The sequence below is a fragment of the Apostichopus japonicus genome, chromosome 8 (assembly GCF_037975245.1).
Source record: "Apostichopus japonicus isolate 1M-3 chromosome 8, ASM3797524v1, whole genome shotgun sequence".
In the NCBI taxonomy this organism is placed as follows: Eukaryota; Metazoa; Echinodermata; class Holothuroidea; order Aspidochirotida; family Stichopodidae; genus Apostichopus; species Apostichopus japonicus.
In genome coordinates, this window is record NC_092568.1 from 26312912 (window position 1) to 26332020 (window position 19109).

The 19109-nt window shown below is 37.4% G+C and overlaps 1 protein-coding gene and 1 long non-coding RNA gene across 3 annotated transcripts; one reads left to right on the top strand and one right to left on the bottom strand.

Annotated features, from left to right (window-relative positions):
• Window positions 1–5360: 5360 nt before the first annotated feature.
• LOC139971332 (serine/arginine-rich splicing factor 4-like) lies at window positions 5361–19068 on the bottom strand. 2 transcript variants are annotated; one of them, XM_071977685.1, is made up of 8 exons: window positions 18909–19068; window positions 13208–13342; window positions 12891–12961; window positions 12665–12763; window positions 11821–11890; window positions 8696–8769; window positions 7727–7840; window positions 5361–6691 (listed from the first exon to the last, which is right to left on the bottom strand). In XM_071977685.1, exons 2-8 carry the CDS (start codon window positions 13325–13327, stop codon window positions 6457–6459), a joined length of 783 nt encoding a protein of 260 aa, XP_071833786.1. In that variant the 5' UTR covers window positions 13328–13342; window positions 18909–19068; the 3' UTR covers window positions 5361–6456. The 2 variants fall into 2 exon arrangements, with proteins under 2 accessions (XP_071833786.1, XP_071833787.1); XM_071977686.1 differs by having other exon boundaries at window positions 18838–19051.
• Window positions 13349–15471, top strand: LOC139971335 (uncharacterized). The gene is made up of 2 exons (XR_011794359.1): window positions 13349–14494; window positions 14738–15471. It is a non-coding gene; the product is annotated as an uncharacterized lncRNA (long non-coding RNA).
• Window positions 19069–19109: the final 41 nt, after the last annotated feature.

The window sequence follows — 19109 nt, forward strand, 5'->3', positions numbered from 1 at the left end:
GTTATCTTTCTATATAAATCTACAGAGGTAAAAAGCACAGCACTCAAGCGCATTCTCACACAAATACTTTCCCTGTGGTTTCTATCCGTAAATTACATCAAAACCATGCAACCACGTTATATGCGATTTTCCTCAAATCATTTTTGCGCAGAAAACCAATAACCGCATTTACTCCACTTCGTTAATCATTTTATCTCTTCTCAATACTGTCCTTCGTTGTCATTCGTTGTCATTCGGTGTCATTCGTTGTCATTCGCCTTCATTCGCTGTCATTCGCGAATGATAATTAAAGACCAACTATGGAGACTTTTCGATGAACATAAAATCCCACCATTTTTCATGTATGTAATCCTTAACTGACTCCAGTTACATTGCTGTAATTAACTTTACCAATTTCGGACGTTAAATAAGTGGAAAATGGGACGAAAAGTCAGCTTCTATTTCAGACATTCCTGAAACATTCCTAAGACATCAGGTGACCATGTGACGTCAACGTTTGTATACCTCACTCACAACTATACTTTTAGTGTGTAAAGTCGTATACTTGAGCTGCCAAAAACATCAACGATATTACTCCTTTTTCCTCAAAATGTCACAATTCTGTGTTGTTGGAGGTTGCAGTTATACCTCATCCAACAAAAGCATCAGCTTTTTTAGATTTCCGAGTAAAAGAACCGACGTAAAACGCCGCAGACTTTGGATCAATTTTTTGAGATCCACGCGGAAAGATTTTTCAGCACCCGGAGTATCTCATGCCCATGAGTCCACATGCATGACCCTGCTTCTGTGTATGCTGCAAATGTCTCATTCTGTGAAAATTATATACTGTCGATAGCTGTGTCGGACCATGGTCGGCCATAGCTAATGTGAAATTGACCGTAAACACGTCCTGGACGTCCTTACATGTAACATTATATCACGCAATTGACAGTAATATATTTACTGTAAGAGATGACCGTATATATATACCGTGCCAAGGGTATAGCATTGTTAGTACATGTACGGTAGTTAGTTACAACTCTCGCCGGCGTTGGCTCACAGCATGTGTAAATAGCCATGTTAGGATTTATCTATTTCATTTGTTGTATTCCAGTATCGTGAGTTCGTGATACATGTGTAACATTGTCCGTTCTGTTTATTCCGACATCTGCATGGTCCAAGGAGTTGAATAAAAACGGTAGTATGTAGCGATCGGACGTTTTATTTCGTTAGTGACTGTCATGTGATTGTGGGATGTTAGTACTGGTCAAGGCCTGTTTCAACTAGACCTAACTCTATGGAATTACACACACTCACGGTAGTTTTTCGCCCAGGATTGAACAAGAAACGTGGATTAGGATATTCACTGCTAAATTTGTTTATTGACAGGATACTTTTTCTGTGTTTGTATACTTTTGGATATTAAAACGAGTAAGTACTATGTAAGTATATTGTACCGTACGGACCTATTGACGCTACGCTATGTAAAAGATGCCTCCATTTGAGTGGAAATTTTGCTAATAAAATAAGCAATTTAACTAAAATTTCTGCTTATAATTGTCTTAAAACTTGTTGTTAACCTTCTTGTGTTCTTGCTTTAAGCTAACAGCTTTTCAAACGCTCGAAATTGGAAGTCAAAAACAGTACAATCGTTCGCTATCTGTGTACAAACAGTGCCTATATCAGCGTTTGATTTTCGCGGTATACAAACTTTGACGTCACACGGTGACCAGAGGCTCCTTTGGGTCAATCTCTGTTTTCAGACATTCCAGAGGTTCATGTCACGTGACTACCCAAAATGTCCATTTTCGTGGTCGTTTTTGATGTGTTATAGTAGGTTTTCGAAGATTATTTTTTACACATGTTGATTATGGGTATGTAAACTCCTAAATTAATGGAAAATCTCAAAAAAAAAAATTGCCTCCATATTTGGTCTTTAACCCTGTACAAAGTCAATTGTCATTCGCTGTCATTCCTTTTAGTTTGTCCCCTGGTGTAGAAAGACTTACTGTGAGGGTGTGACATGGGCGGCGATCATGGGGGGGGGGGGGGGGGGGCGGGGGGGACATGTCCCCCCAATATTTTTGGTGGGGGATATAGTATCTAATATCCCCCCCCCCCCCCATATTTGGTGGCATAGTTTTTTTTTAGCATATTTTTTGTAGGTTTTTATGATATCGTTAGTAATTTCAAAATAGAAAATGCTAAGATGCAACTTACAAGGCCTGGGAAGTGCCATTTCCAGCGATCTGGGAGGCATTTTCGGCCAAAATTTTCTTTTGCGCTTCGCGCCAACCTGTGGTGGCGCTACGCTTAGATAGTTTGCTTACAAGCTTCGCCCCTCCCTGACAAATCCCTCGCATGGCGCCTGTCTAACCGTGTCACAATTTGTTACTATATATAACCGAAAGTATAATTTTTACTTTTTTTCGAAATGAATACCTAGACGGACCACATCCGTAATGAAATTTGGTTTGCCGATGAAAAAGGAAAATAGGGAATATATATATATATATATTCCCCCAATATTTTGGGTGGGGGATATACGATATTTCTAATAGTAACTAGTGTCCCCCCCCCCCCCAATATTTGGTGGCATGATTTTTTGGTGTGGCTATAAATAGAAAATGCGTGAGATTATTTATCCATATTTATCATATTTTGCGGTGGCTAAAACTTCATCCAACACATGCTGCATGAGGTAAATGACTCTTCGTGGTCGTTTCTGTGACCACTGACCGTATAGCATGTTGTCACTCATGATTATTATCATAATGTCTGTACATCTCTTGTGTATGAGTGTAAGTACAATCATATATATGATCCACATCGATATGGGTTCACTGGGTTTCCATTTGGCCTGTTTCCTACAAGATTTCTAACCGCAGGCGCGTAACCAAGGGGGGGGGGGGGGGTTATAATTTTATAGTAGCCGTTATAAGAGGTTTTAATATATGTACACCAAGAAATTAACTGTGTCTGAATTTTCGAAAATTCCCTGACCAACATTCTTCATCATACTTCCCTCTACTCGTGCAATTTTGACCGGTCTGTTAGGGGTTGAAGGTGGTTTTTCAATATTGGTTGTCCATAAATGAAATTTTGTGCAACATTATGGGTATGTTTTGAAGTGAATTTATTATTCAAATTCTGAACAAATAAATGGCTTAAAACCTTGAAAAGTGGGGCTGACGGGTATTGTGGGGCGTTACGTAGAATAACCTACAAAAACAATGATCCACAGGAGATGCGATGAGGTCGAACATGAAGTGTGACTGGTGACAATCTTGAAAAAGGTTATGAATGAAAAAAAACTATTGGGAAAAACTTGGTTCTCAGGCAAAAGTGTACATCTGGTTGGTCATTTTCAAGCCCGAGAAGTGCCATTTCCGGTGATCTGGGGGGCTATCAAAACCAGAAATTTTCTTGCACGCTGCGCGCCAACCAATGGTGGCGTTCCGCTTTGATAGTAATTAGCCTGCACCCAAGAAAATGTCCCCCCCAATATTTGAAACAAATCGCCGCCCCTGGGGTGTGATGTCATATCCTCACTTCCTAAACATGTGTCAATATATTTCATTAAAAGATAATTACTTTTTTTCACAAATGTAAAAAAAATATAATCAAACATTCTTCAGATGTTAAATCTCAAATACTTCCCTTGACACATATGAGATCTCCTGACGTATCTTTTGGTTCTAAGTCATAAAATCTTACAAAATATTTTAATAAAATAACAAAGAATTTTCGGGAATGTGAGGATATGACGTCACAGCTAGTCTGATTTCAGCAGTTTCTACACAATCAGATAGAATTTAAACTTAAATATCTCCTAAACGGAAAAAGATATTTGAATAATTTCTTCACTATGGGTTTCTTTTATTGTCCTCTTTCATATAAGATAAACATTTGTGACTAATAGACCCCAACTATTGCTATTATGGAAATTTCTTGAGATTACGTATCGACCTGGCTAGGTCGTAAAATGAGCTTTTTACCAATTAGTCTGCAACGCCTGGCACTTATTTTTCTCGTATGTGAACATTGTATGATTAATAGTCTTTATAAGACCCTAGTATGACCAGGGAGCTGCGATAGAGTACCCTGGTATGACAGCCTAGTGTACCTTTCTTTACAAAAAGCTATTTTCATGTGTCTATTTGCTGTACTGCCCAGAGAACGCCCGCGGCAACGCTTTCGATTGATACTAGGGTCTTGCACATTTCTCCCATATGTGCTATCTAATGTTCTCCTTTGATTTTGGAAATTTTGATTCGGAAAAGCGAAGAAACCAATCATGTTTGCCAATTGGGCCCACTTCCCCCCCCCCCCCAAAAAAAAATGTTGATTCAAGCCCTGCCTCCTGCAGTGAACTATCACTTGGCCTTAGATTGGTTTGTACACTGCGAGACGGTCGCTAATTTATGTGGAAGAAACATGATCTCACATGACCACTTACCTCTACCAAAGTGGTAGAGGTCGGTGCGCATGACACGCAATTTCGAAATAATACTATGAAAAAAGATTTTGTGAATTTGCATAAGTTCATGCCCCTTTTTGGAGAAATGTCCAAGACGTTTGTATCGGACAGATCCTCGGGCATGTAAACTACACTGAGCAAGCACATTCGTGGTGGGCAGAAACGGACTCTGAGGCATGTGCAGTTGCACGCGAGAAAAAGAGAATTCCAGACGACTTGCCCAAGACTATAAGATTAACTAAACTGTAGACATGAACATATTTTCCACACATTGTTTACACAGAGCAGAATGGTGTTAAAAATCTATGCAGGCAAATTGTTGAGCCCGAGGTCGATTTATGACAGTGGCTGGTCGATTACGTAATGAAAAAGCTTTCCTGGCTATAGCACATGCTATAATTGGAGCCAATAAAGCAAATCTTCAAGCTGCAGTGTTTGTATATATATTTTTTTATCACAGAAATACATTAGGGTGAAGAAATATCACACATTTTCTTAGCTTAATACTATCCAAATCTGAGAAATGTACACATAAGGGAAGGGGAAAAAAGACAACCGATTCTGTTTCATTTTAATTTTCTTGCAGTATTTTGGGACCCTTTGTCATCGATTTGGGGCCGTGTATTCTGTTATGGTAGGACCATGTACATATGAGTTTGAATGATCTGTTTCAAATTATCTACTGACCAACATTTTGCAAAGGGGAGGTTACACTCCTTCCTTTGTGTCCCACCCCTGGACTCCATATCTTACCTCCCCCACCCACCCCCCCCAGTACACTAGAGGTGGTTGTCCCCCTAGAAACAATCATATAGACACCTAAAGGAATAGGGTTGGGATAGGTGGAATGTAGCATACATAAGTGAATTCAGAGCTACAAGAAATATCTCAGACACATTGATAATTGAAACAAACATCTTATTATTGATTAGCAAACAAAAGGACCAACAACTCAAACATTATATAATATACAACAAAGTGGATACAAACTCATGAATTGTACAACAAACTAGAGACACCCCTAAAGTATAGGGAACTAATGGAGCACCATGGATGCATATAATAAACCAACCTAGTGAATCTATGTAAACCTTGAGGACAACAGCTGACAGGAGTGGTGGTGGTGAAAGTTTTAATGAATGTCTATAAAATAATATCTAAGTTCTCCCTCTTTCTCTTAGTAATAAATTTAAGCTGGATATAAAAGCCCAAAGACATCAACTGAAGGAGATCATTTCATTTGCAAAATGAGCATTTAATAATTATGCAATGAGCAAAATCATTTACTTTACATTGTCGCCAATGCATCCAACACACAACTAGCAAAACTATCATTAATCGTCAAAAACGACTTAACACAAATGCAGAATGCTGTTCTAAGAATGGTCTACCCAGTAACAAATAACAGACCAAATCAGAAAATAGATTTGAAGCTCTTGCAAACAAAGAAGAAATGGACTTGCTGAACAACCCCACTTGCTATGAATATACAAAAAATACCCTTAACATAGGGTAATAAGCAAAATATGCTACAAAAGCTGTGAATTTATGATATTACAAGCAATTTTACAACCTATTGCTTACGCTTGCGATGTCCAACTAACTACAGTTGCAGATATGCACAAAATGAATCAGCCCTTTGAAATGCATATGTAAGCTTTGAAAGAATATTAGAATAAAATTTGACAATTGGTAGGACATCTATGACAGTTTGTAAGGTCCTTCATATCTATGAAGGGCTTCAACGACTAAATTCACTCCAAAACTCACAACAAATCATGGTAACCACGCCATGAAACTTGGAATGCCTTCAAACATTACCAAAAAAAATATAGATATGATGTTTGCCAACTCTAGACAATAAACCGTTGCGGAAATGTAATTCTTTTAATCTCCTATCACAGAAGATAAATAACTTTTCCTTTTAGGGGGTTTACGCTGGAAACTAGTTATGGCAGTCCCATAAAGTGATAGTACTAAGGCGACCTATTCAGGTTTTAATCTCGATCTGGGCTGTTGGAGCGAGATTTAGATCTGCTTGGCGAACGGGACCTTGATCTATCTCCGTTCCTCTTTGGACTGCCACTCTTACTTCGACTCCTTCTTGGGCTTGGGGATCTGCTACGGGATCTGCTTTGTCTTGGACTTGGGGATCTGCTCCTGGACCTCGATGGTGATCGTCCCCTGCTCCTGCTCCTAGATCGGCTCCTGTCTCTTGATCGTGAGCGGGATCTGAAAATTGAGAGAATTGTAAGTATCATCCTCTGGCAATTTAAAATGATAATAATCAGCAGTTATTTTACAACGCGTAAGCGACCAAAAATGTGGGGGAAGCCTGCAAGGGCTTATGGATTACAACTTCCACGTCGGGTGGCTTCCAATTCAACATTTTAACTCAGATTGGGGATCTTTTAAATTTAGAAAGTCATTTCAGATATTAACTTTGATATTCTAAAATTTCAACACTACAATGCCATTTAAATATATATAGGACTCAAAACAACAACAAATGTTTCATTCAACCAAATCTCATGGCGGGGTAAACCCATTGGAAGATTTCATTAAACTATTATGAACCTAATGGAAGGGGAAATCCACTGGAAGGATTCATTCAACTTTCATGAATGTCATGGAAAAGTAAGCCCACTGGAAGATTTTGTTAAACTCTAATGAATCTCTTAAGGAAGTAAACCCACTGGGAGGATTCATTCAAATCTCATGGGGAGGCACACCCACTGGAAGATTTCAATCAACTCTTATGAACCTAATGAAAGGGGAATCCACTGGAAGGATTCATTCAATTTTCATGAATGTCATGGAAAAGTTAACTCCTCACTGGAAGGTTTCATTCTTCTCTTATGAATCTCATGGAAAGGTAAACCCGCTGAAATATTTCATTCAACTCTCATGGAAAGGTAAACCCACTGAAATATTTCATACCCACTGTTGACAATGTCAAACAACACAACTTGGCAGCTCTAGCTAACATTGCAGTAGAACAGAGACAAATGCAGAACAATTCCCTTTTTAAACCTACTGGATAAATTGCTTGTAATGTATTGCAACAAGAGAACTGGAAATAACCAACTTTTTTTATTCTTTTAGTATAATAAAATAGTGCAAATTAATGAATTCATATAGAAATTGATTGATGTTCCTTTGTTTCTCTTTCATTTATAACAATCCAATAATAGTTTGGTTACATACACAGTTCCAGATACATCAACTTAACATGCAGTAATAAGGTACCATCCAATGTCACTTTACCTCCTGCCTCTTGAACTGTCTTTCACAATCTTTATCTTCCGGCCTTGTAATTCAGTACCATCCAACTTTCTGATGGCATTATCCATGTCACTGCGACTTCCAAATTCCACTATTCTGTTCAGGGAAGATTAAAAGGTAAGGTCTTTGATAAACACTTGTTACACACCATGCTGTGACATAACAGGTTGGGTTTCCATGTGCCAAGTGAGAAGTAAATACCTGAATGTTAGGGCAGACCATCAATACTGTTACTGTTACGACAAGTATGCACATAACCAAAGAATGCAAAATCAATTCAGGTTTCGATGACTTATTTACACTGAGATTCTGCTTGTTCACCAGCAACAGCTCCTATTATATAAATGTGCTGAAAAAATGTTGATATACAATTAAAGTTTGGCACGATAAGCAAAGGTCAGTCTAAAGTGAGTGGCAATACGCTCCTCCACCAAAAACAATAGGGGTCTTGTACTAAATGTGATGCATCCACACAGCAAGTATGAGAAGTGAGATAGCATGATTAAAGGTTTTTAGAGTTTGACCTCTAGTGACCTCAAATGACCTTTGACATACACCAACAACACCAGGATTCTTGTACTCAATATGGCAAATCCATATACCATGTATTATCCATGATTTATACCATGTCATGTCATGTTTAAAAATTTTCAATTTGACTGCTGGTGACCCAGATGACCTTAAACTCATGTATTCAATATAACACATCCACATGATAGAAGACATGTCTCCTATCTTGAGATATCCTTTTAACAATGGTTTCAGTGTTTGACGTCTGGTGACTTCAGATGACCTTTGACCTCCACCAAAAACAAAATCATTATTTCACTCAATATGACACATAGTCATACCAAGTATGCACAGTCTCCATGATTCCCACTATGTATTGGAGTGAAATTCACCATGATTGACATGAAACATGAAATGTTTAATTTGAAAGATAAATCTTACCCAACATTCATGGACTGTTTGTGGGCATCGGCAAACGTTACTTCTCCAGCTTGACGCATATAGTCCTTGAGGTCCTGGAAGGGACAAAGCAATTCTAAAATATACTTGTTGCAAACTTTTGCCTATTGCTCTTGATGTAGGCATAGAGTTAGTAAAGGATTATGATAAAGAATTCTCATTTCAGATTTACAAGACGGATGAATATCAAAGCTTTCTTCTGAGCTTTCTTCTTTGGAGAGAGCCAACATGCAAATTGACACAAAAGATATGCCATGTGAAAAGTTAATCTGCATAAAACCAATTAAGCATTGGGGTTACATACTTTTCCTTTTGTCTGTTTTATTTCAAAAGGCACACGTTTACTTCTGTTCCAAATAATTTTCACTTAGGAAAAAGCACCTTATGCCACACCGCAGTGCATCCATAATGGTGACTTCTCATCATTCACATTCTGGGGAGGGGAAATTCCCACTTGACAATTAATTCCCAATTGAAGATAAAATTCCCAGTTGCCAAACAAGATTCCCAAGACGAGCAAATTAGTCGAGACTTTGTGTCATATCATCTACCTAACCAAGCATGCCTTCTATTCCACCCATTCATCATCCTCTTAACCGCTCATACCAGAGAGACAATTTCGGTTTGAGTTTTAGGCCCATCATGATTTTTTTTGCAATTTTAATGTCCAACATCTTCCCCCAGTGGCTTGGTATAGCATCAAGTCCAGCCGTGAGTCCCATCTACTTCAATACATGGGGGGTGTTAAGACATCTGAGGGCACCTGTTGCACATCAAGCAGATGCATGCAGACGCATGTAGTTTACAAATGAGACCACATCTACGTCTGACCCTTCCGTGACCAGTCACCAAACATCTGACCACACAGAGAAGAAAGTTACCCTCTTTACCTTCCTTCTCTCTGAGGAAAAAATAATTAATCAGAGGGGTTTAAAAATTCGGTATATCTAGACCAGAACAGGTTTCCCAAGCTGATAGTCAACAGGAAAAGTTCTGGGAGTATTCCTTTCCAATACACCAGTAAATATTGGCACACTGTGTATGACAAAACATGGTAGCAATGTTGGCCAATTAACTGAAGGTTAATATCAATAGTTCTATCGCTTTATGAATCACAATGTTTAACTATAACTTGTAAATTAATGAGGCCCAAACTTTGCATACCAACACAGCACACTCTCTATCATATTCCAAAATGAAGCTTAACCACCTAGGCAGTTACATTCTTCCCAAACCTGATCATGAATATATCGAATGGATTTTACAGCTCTAAGAATCTCTTGTGTGACTAGTTTGAAGATTTAAAAATAACAGAACACTTGAATATATTATAACTTTCAACTTGAAGAGTACTTAAGTGATTTCATTCTATGTAGTATGTGTATACTTTAGAGACCTAGCAGTCTCTGCTATATGTATATAAATAAACAGGCTATTATTTAAATGAAAACATTGTTACTCATCCTACTACCACAGTATATCCTATTTTATACTACAACAGGTTACAACAGAAAGTGTTGCAAATGACTTAAATGATATTTAATAAGAACACAGGTGGTAGGATACTCTGTGCCTGTGTTTGTTCGATGTGCAAAAGTTAGAACTTTATTGTCGCCATCAGTCATACATGAACAAGATCAATTATTTAGGTATCTTTAGAATAAATCTAATCTGCAAGGAAGGTTTGTTATATATTAAATCACAAACTTGTGTTTTCCTAAGTCTGCATATTGTAGTGTGTAAGCAATCTGGTAGTATTTCCTCTGCATGGTAACTTTATAAGTCCTCAATGTCATATGAACTGACCATGTTTTATTTCCCAAATGTTCATGTCATAGTCTTGAATGACGATGGGAGTCATGAAGACACTCAGAGACACAATCTCATAAGGCTTCAGGTATTTGCCTTCAAACATTTTTGGGTCGCCCAAATCTAATGAATTCTAATCTGAAAATCAGTTGACCTGATATTCACTGATTCACTTGATTGCACTGAATTTATAGAATTTGTGTCAATAATTTTGTCCAGGACAGACCAAATAAGGGTAACAAAAATGAAAAGAAATGAGAGTATATGGAAATTAATAATACAGAAGAAAACATACCAATAACAACAAAGTTGTTGAGCTTCATTTAAAAGGATTAAAACTTTGGTACACTTTAAGGTCAATTGGTTCTACAGAGATTGAATGTCTTTAAGTTAACTTAATGTACCCTTTATTTTGATATATATAGTTGTAGCTAGGAAAAACATTATGAAGAATATCAATATGAATGGATACTTTGTGAGAGAAGGGTTGGCTAAACTATGCTACATTTATGAAGGTTACTACACAAACAAATACAGTCACTCATCCACACAAACCAAATGGGATGTCATTTGTACCTTTCTGTTCGATTGAAAATAACATATGTTACATAGATTTCGGTAAAACAAGCTGCTGTCCCAAAGGCACCTGACTTTTGCAAATATTCATCTCCCTATAGTTGAAATACAATTCAACTTTGTTGTTCAGAAATCTTATCAAATTAAGGTAGTTGTAGCATCTAGTGAGGTCAACACACTTTCATGGAAGTGATAAAACCGGTTACGCTGTCATTGCACAAGTGTATCAGTGACTTGCAAACAGGAAAGTTGGAACGAAAAGTGTAAAGTCAAGTTTCCAGAAACATTTAAACTGAAACGTTGGACTATTAAAAATAACAAACTATGTTCAATTGTGTGGAGCATTAATGATGCTGCTGCACTCATGTTTCCTTAATTATGAAAGAAGTTAAATGAAGTTTGCTTCTATAACATATTTGTCTTCTGACTGGAATCTTGTGCCAAGTGTTTCTTGTGTAAATCAAATGTAACACACTGCAAAGCTAGTAGAGGGATGTACTTTCAAATCTAATAATTCTACACCGCTTTTGGGGAAGCAACGCAAAAGGATCGCTAGGACCATATTAAATTTTGAAACAAAGAAGTATGGTAACAACACTAATTCTACCTGTTAATAAGGTGCTCTAAATGTTTCTAGTCAAAATCTTGATGAACACCTTAAGTTTTGTAAGTAACTGTAATTTAATATTATAACCAAAGGGCAATTATCAACTTCAACTCACCTGCCAACTAACTCTGCTGGACAAATTTTCCACAGTGACTCTAAAATCAGTTCTTCTGGGAGGTCCATACCTGAGGATGGTTTAGAAATAGAGGTGAGTCTACACAGAAGTAACAAACAGTGATATGCAGAATCTAGGAATCTGTTAGGATTTGTGTTCCAATAATTTCAATTGACAGTACAATTATGTTTTATCAGTAAATTTTGGATGATAGTAACTAGACCAAAGAAGGAGATAAATCACACTAAACTTATAGTGAGGTTCCAATTCATTTGGCCAGACATTTTGCTGATAACCTGGTATGGGGAAAGTCTACCTTTGTGCCAGTTTTCACCATGAAACTCACCCCAACATAGAGCATCACCATGCATGCCCTTAAAATAATCACACAACTGTTGCTTAAGCAAAATATAACCATGATATAATGAAATCATCTTCACTGTACTTGTCCAAAGCCAATTTAAATTCATGATAAACAGTTAATGATTAGAACTGTCATTTGATGGACTAGGCTAGGCTGAAGAGGCAAATTGGTTTGAAGCTCAACATCATCTTCATCTTTTTCCTGTGAAAATCCTCTTATGAAAAACTAATTCATAGGATGGAGATTAAACCTGTTGCTATTTATCTGTAGGTTCTTTTATTTCCTTTGTGTGCTCTTAGGTTCTATTGGCAATCAATAATTTGGGAGATAATCAGTTTACAATATCTTAAGTCTATAAGAAATTGATTACCACTACTTTAAGATTATGGAAGTGGGTAAAGGTTGACAATGAAGTAAACCCTTTTTGTTGCCATTCTAGGTTTATAAGCCTCATCATCATTTAAATCTCATTCTACTCACTTGTCAATTCCTCCTCCTCTTCGTCTTGGTTGGTCATAGTAACTGTCTCGCCCTCCTCCACGACCTCTGGATGATCCTCTTGCAAGCTCTACGGTGACTCTACAGGAAAAATAAGAAGATTCACTTTAGAGTTCACTTTTTCGATATCCTCTAAAATGCTCTAATTAATCTGCTTACAAGAACTAGCCACTTCTCACTCGCTGTAAAAAAGGGAAATGAAGTTTACCTTTCTCCGAAAAGTTCCTTCCCGTTCAAATCGTACACAGCATCATCTGCATCCTGTGGGTCATCAAATTCCTACAAACAACAAAGAGAATGAAAACATTACTTACCAAACGAGAACACAAGTTACGCAATGGACAAAAACACATTTGTTCAGAAGGACAGTTAAACTTGTTCAAGTATAAGTGCAGTGCTTATGTTTACACCAACTCAAAAATACTAATTTTGATAAACTTAACTCGGGAATCCAGGACCAAGTCCTGTTGGATGAAAATGTAACGAGTATGGTCGACTTGCAAGAATTGCTGGACAAAAACTTACCACAAAACCGAAGCCATTTTTTAAGTTCACTTCTCGCAGCCTTCCATAACCTTTGAAAAACCTTTCCACATCTCTCTCTCTGGCTTGGTAGCTCAGTCGACCAAGATAAACTCTTGACATGGTGATTGAATCAAGCTGGAAGAGCAATTTGCATATTATAAGGTGAAAATGTTAACTAATGATGTTAAGGTGCAAAAGGCTCACTCTTCACAGTACCTTCATGATAATTGCAAAGAATTCATTGTTAGAAAATAAAGAAAATAATGGTATTATGTTAACTTTGACACACTAACTTTGCACTGAATCAACTGCGACTGCGAATCCACAAAATTGACATTACTTTGTGTAAGTTTAGGGGTTTTCCGTACTGGCGTGCCCTCCCAAAAGTATGATGACTCAGGGGAGAGAAGTTGTAAAGATAACGCAGGAACAAAAGATTAACGGTAAACTTAATTAATTTAATAACAATTAACTGGAGCAAACTAAATATAAAATATAATTTACTTACAAGTCTCAAGCTCACTTCACACATACACATATAACTCAAACGTACTCACTCGCTCACAAGTGTTGACCGGTCAACCATCCGTATTCACTCCCTCATTCATAAGCTCTGCCAAACATTTTCAAACACAAGAAAGTTTTCTCACACCACACGCACACACTCACACAAGTTACACGCTTGCAACACAATCAGCGCGCCGCGCCCGATACATTTAAAACCTCCGTACGTAATTAAACAGTGATGCATCGATACAAGCGCACCATAGCCTAACGCTACACTATATACATGTACGCCCACACAAGAATACGCCTATCGTTATAATCGCTCATTTACATTTGGACATCAAGTTTACTTTTAAAAGAGAGGCACACACTAAATGTGCATTGATTTTACGAGGACAGCAAATCTGCGAAGCCACGACATTGACATTACCTTGAACTTGAAGTTACAGTACCGCTTTTAAGTAAATTGGAAGAGATTAGCGCGATTCAGCGCAAAACGCAGCTTAACTGTACTTAACCGCGCTCCAAATAAAGGAACGCGATTTCCCCGCGTTCCAAACAAAGGAACGCGAATTCCCCTCGCTCGCTATTCACCACCGACATAATGGGAGTGAACCGATCGATACAACGCTATTCATAGCGTGGAGGTAGTGTAAACCTATCGCTTGTAACCAACACCCGTTATAAACATCACAATTTTAAACGAAGTTTACCAACTTTGACGGAAAGAAAGTTTTAATCGAGAATAGTTTCGTGTTGAAGGGCAAAACCTTTTAATACGTGTTTATTTTATTCCCCGATATGTTCTGGTAACCAGAAGTAATAAAAAGCAAGAAGGAAACTTCTTGTGTCTTATCCTTTCGCCGTAATATTAACGGACCATTTTTTGTAGTAACATTAGGCCTCGCGTTTTGTGTTGAGTTTAGGCACATTAGGCCAGTGTACGAGTACGAAGTTCACGACTTCGACTGAAAGTTTTAAACGAGAATAGTTTCGTGTTCAAGGGCAAAACCTTTTTCATAGGTTTTTATTTTATTCCCCGATATGTTATGGTTACCATAAGTAATAAAAAGCAAGAAGGAAACTTCGTGCCTTATCCTTTCGGGGTAACATATCATTTTAAGTAGTAACATTAGGCCCCGCGTTTTGTGTGAACTTTAGGCACATTAGGCCAGGAAACGTTGCACTGATTTTATTTTATTTTTTATAGAGTTCTGTTCATAGGCTTACGAATGCGAAGGTTGTCACTAACTGAAAGGAGTTGTAAAGAGAATAATTGTAGTTATATCCTGGAAACCAAAATGAAAAAGAATTCTAAGCACAAATGCTTGTTTAAAAAAAAAAGCAAAAGGGATCAAAATTAACATGTAGTTCTTTTTGACTACAGTCTTCAAAGGTTTCACATCAAGAATAACTTAAATATATGATGACAAAAAAAAAAAAGGAAAATGGAATATACCAAAAAATACTGTACTTCAAGATTTGACTGCCATTGCTAAGTATCTCTTAGCATTTCTGTTGGCTGTGTCCATCTTTTTAACGCACTGTCCCCAAACTCTTTTCTGAATGTGAAGTGGTACATGAAACTGCTCCATAATACATTTCCTAATTGCAAATACCCTATCCTTATTAAGTGCATTTTTCTTAATCCCATTAACATTACAATTTAAAAGCTCATATGGTGTAAATATTTTACGCATTAAATATCTGGCAAGACCACATGGATCTCCCTGTTCAGAAAGAGACGACAGCACAACTTCAAGTCTTATTTCTGTTATGACGGAGGATAAGTTTACTTTAAATAGTTGGCAACATTTTGAAGAAATAATAAAGTGTTACTAAGCGTTTCTTGTGTGATTTTTTTATATAAATTACCATTGGTTCCAGCAGAATGAAAAGAAAAAAGAACTTCCACCCAACAAATTTGAAGCAGGGCCGGTTAAATTCAAAACATGTTTCTCGTCCGCGCAATTGATGGGCCTCCTTTTTTCCTGATTCCCGAGTTTCTTTTCGGATTACAAGAAATCTAAACTATCCTTAAAAATTATTTTGTAAAGGTTGGAACATATTCCAAACTAGTAGCAGCGCATGAAAAGAAGAAAAATGGCCGCCCGTTTTTTCAGATCTCAGTACGAGAAACATGTATTTTATTTGGATACTATAGAACAGCTTTTGTTCCCTAGCTGTATGTCGATTTTTAATAAAAACCTTCATGAAAATTAACAGACTTGTTTGAAATGGATTTTGAAGCTCAGTCGACAATTTAAGAAATGCTTACCGTTAAATACTGGCGTCAAGCAATACATTTCGAATTAATTCCAATAAAGATCCGCAAAGGATAAAAATGATGATTAGAGCTTACTAAAGAGAAATAGAAACTGCATGTACATGGTCATTTTAAGTATCCAAGTACTAAAGAGATCGAGTACACCGAAACATCCCTTTTCCCTATCGCCTGAGGAAAACCGTCTTTTATAAATTATAGTAGGCCTACCATACAGTACTTTACATTTGAAACAAAAGTTACTTCTACAACACACAGAATTTGTGTGTGTCGCAATAGTTTAAGTTTTAACCGCGCAGTACACTACCATTCATAATTTGCATATTACACCAAAAGTTATAACTTGGCGTCCAGATGGCGGGAAAATGTACAATCATGTACAATTTGTTGTGTCGTTGCCATGGTGCAATGAACTTGGGCAAGTTGCCAAGTTCGAATGTCGATGACCTACTTATGTTCTGTGACCAATGTCAATGGGAATTCTGTGTGTAAAAACTCGGGTTTTCCACGTGCAATATATATAGAAGTTTTACGTAAGCGGAACGAATTCGGGGCGGCTCGTTGATTGTGAGGAAGCACTTATCTAATCATCAATTTTTGTGAAAAATATCGTACGTTTTTCAGAAAATGTACAATCATGTACAATTTGTTGTGTTGTTCCCATGGTGCAATGAACTTGGGCAAGTTGCCAAGTTCAAATGTCGATGACCTACTTATGTTCCGTGACCAATGTCAATGGGAATTCTGTATGTAAAAACTCGGGTTTTCCACGTGCAATATATATAGAAGTTATACGTAAGCGGAGCGAATTCGGGGCGGCTCGTTGATTGTGAGGAAGCACTTATCTAATCATCAATTTTTGTGAAAAATACCGTACTTTTTTCAGAAAATATTTTTGACTAGTAATTGGAAACTCAATGTATCAAGAAGTACTGGGGGTAGACCTTATCATTGCATTTTGAGGGAAGTCAGATCTTCAAGTGCAAAATATTGTTTTTTCATTTAAGGTTATCGTGGTTTTCTTGCGAGGTGTATACGGCGTAACTTTTGATGTAGGCTTAGAGGTAGGATCGGCCGATGCATACTAAATGAGAACGTGCAAAAACGTTTGAAGTGTTGTTTTGAACAGTGCCCGTGAAGCTGTATACTTTGAGAAGTCCAAGGGCAGTGACAACGTGCAATGTCTCAGTGCGGTATACAACTGAGTACCAACTCAGTTCCGTAATGTAACATGTGCGCAAATAGCCCGTATTTCTTGCAAGAACATTATACTGTACTGTTCTAGCCCCGAGAAATGATCAATTCGGCTTTCACTTAATCTGCAATTTTTATTGTTCGCAGCAATCGCGGGAATTCTGTTTGCTAACGTTTCACTCATCAAACCAACTGTTTTGCTCCCACTTGAACATTTGTATTGTACGTTGAATTTAAACAGTATAAGATACGTGCTTATACACTATCCCTTCCCTTGGCCGAGTATAAACCCTCAGTCTTCTTTCTACCGGCGACGATCGATATTCTTTTGTTACCGGATTGGAAGGAATTAAGTAGGATTACAGCCATTGACCGTCTGACGGTAACAATGAACTTCACACTTTTAGCTGGCATGAATAGAATTAGGGAAGCCTTCCGACGGAATCTGCGCTCTGATAAACAGTTCCCCGCAATTAACTGCATTTCAATGCGGGTTTTAACAAAAGATAGAGCGCGGTTTAAACGCACAGAGCGCGATTAAGAGCGCGGTTTTCTCATTTACTTAAAAGCGGTACTGTAAGTTTAAAAAGATAGTCATACACCAAAGGCTCATTGACATTACTTTGGACCTTGTTTATATTTTAAAGAGAGACACACATAAGGTGCATTAATTTCACCATGACTGCGAAAACGCTAAGCCACGACATTTACAGTACTTTTTCAAATGATTTCACCACAATTCATGACATTGACATTTAAGTTGAACTTCATTGATTTTTGAAGATATGTTCACAAATGAAAGGCACTTTGATTTCACAGCAACTGCGAGAAGCCATGACATTGGCATTACTTTGGTCTGTTATTTCATATCATTGCCACCTCCAAATCATGAGAAGTTGTCATAATCTCTAACAATAATATATCTGTCAGTTTGTATACAAGATGACCATGATGACAGTACTTTTTTCAAAGGGCATCTTAAGTTAATGTGTATGCTGCAATTACTCCAAGATCTGGACAGCAGCTAAGCATAGCAGAAAAGAAGGTTGGTTAGATCCCTTAAGGCAGTGAACCCACCCACAACCATGCTTCAAAGGCTGTCACCAAATGTTGTCACTTTTCACAAGATTTATTTTACAGCAAAATTACTCCATTTAAAAAAATGCAAGTTTTCACATTGTCAAACTGCAGTAAATCAATGTTTACGTTATCGAGTGGCCTAGGATGTGCCTAATAACTCACTGGTATTTACTAATTTAGGTCCTAATCCTATTTCATAGGCTGCCTGGGGCGGTTTCGTCAGTTTCAAAATTTTGTTTGGCAGGTTACATTGAAAATTCAAACATTCTTTAGTTTAAGCTACATATTTATATTTTGTTGTCTACGCTAATTATATTTTATTGTCATGTTGAGGGAAATTAGTCCTAAACTTAAGTTAGGTAAGTGACAACACTGTAATGTTCACTAACTCAGTAACAGTATTATTACTTCAATTTACAAACTTCAAATTCAAAGAAAGGCTTGGCAGCCTTCCAGCTTAGGTCGTAATTCTACTATTACCTTTGTTCGTTAGGCAATCACATGTTTGCAATTTACCGTTTATGTTGTTAGTATTAATTAGTCTAATTCAAACATTTCTCAGTACCTGGTTGACTTTTATTTGGAGTGGTATATTACCTCGATCCAACAAAAGTAACAAAAGTGATAAATACGTACTGTGACGTTACGATTTGTGACTTGTTTCGCGAGAATTCCTTACGATCGATGAGTGGTTTATACCCAATCCGTGATACTGATAGTATTAGTAGGCTTGTAAGTTGTACGTAGTCTCTAGTACAGGTAGTTATGATCGTAATGGATACATGGACGTACAACTACAAGCGCACAAAGCGTCTACTAATAAAACTGGCACCAGGT

Excerpts from the sequence above, each read along its gene's own strand:
- LOC139971332 (XM_071977685.1), bottom strand. The coding sequence starts at position 13,327 with ATGTCAAGAGTTTATCTTGGTCGACTGAGCTACCAAGCCAGAGAGAGA. Across the intron at positions 8,770-11,820 it reads CCAGCAGAGTTAGTTGGCAG|GACCTCAAGGACTATATGCG; the intron begins GTGAGTTGAAGT and ends TGTCCCTTCCAG. Across the intron at positions 7,841-8,695 it reads AAACAGTCCATGAATGTTGG|AATAGTGGAATTTGGAAGTC; the intron begins GTAAGATTTATC and ends TTCCCTGAACAG.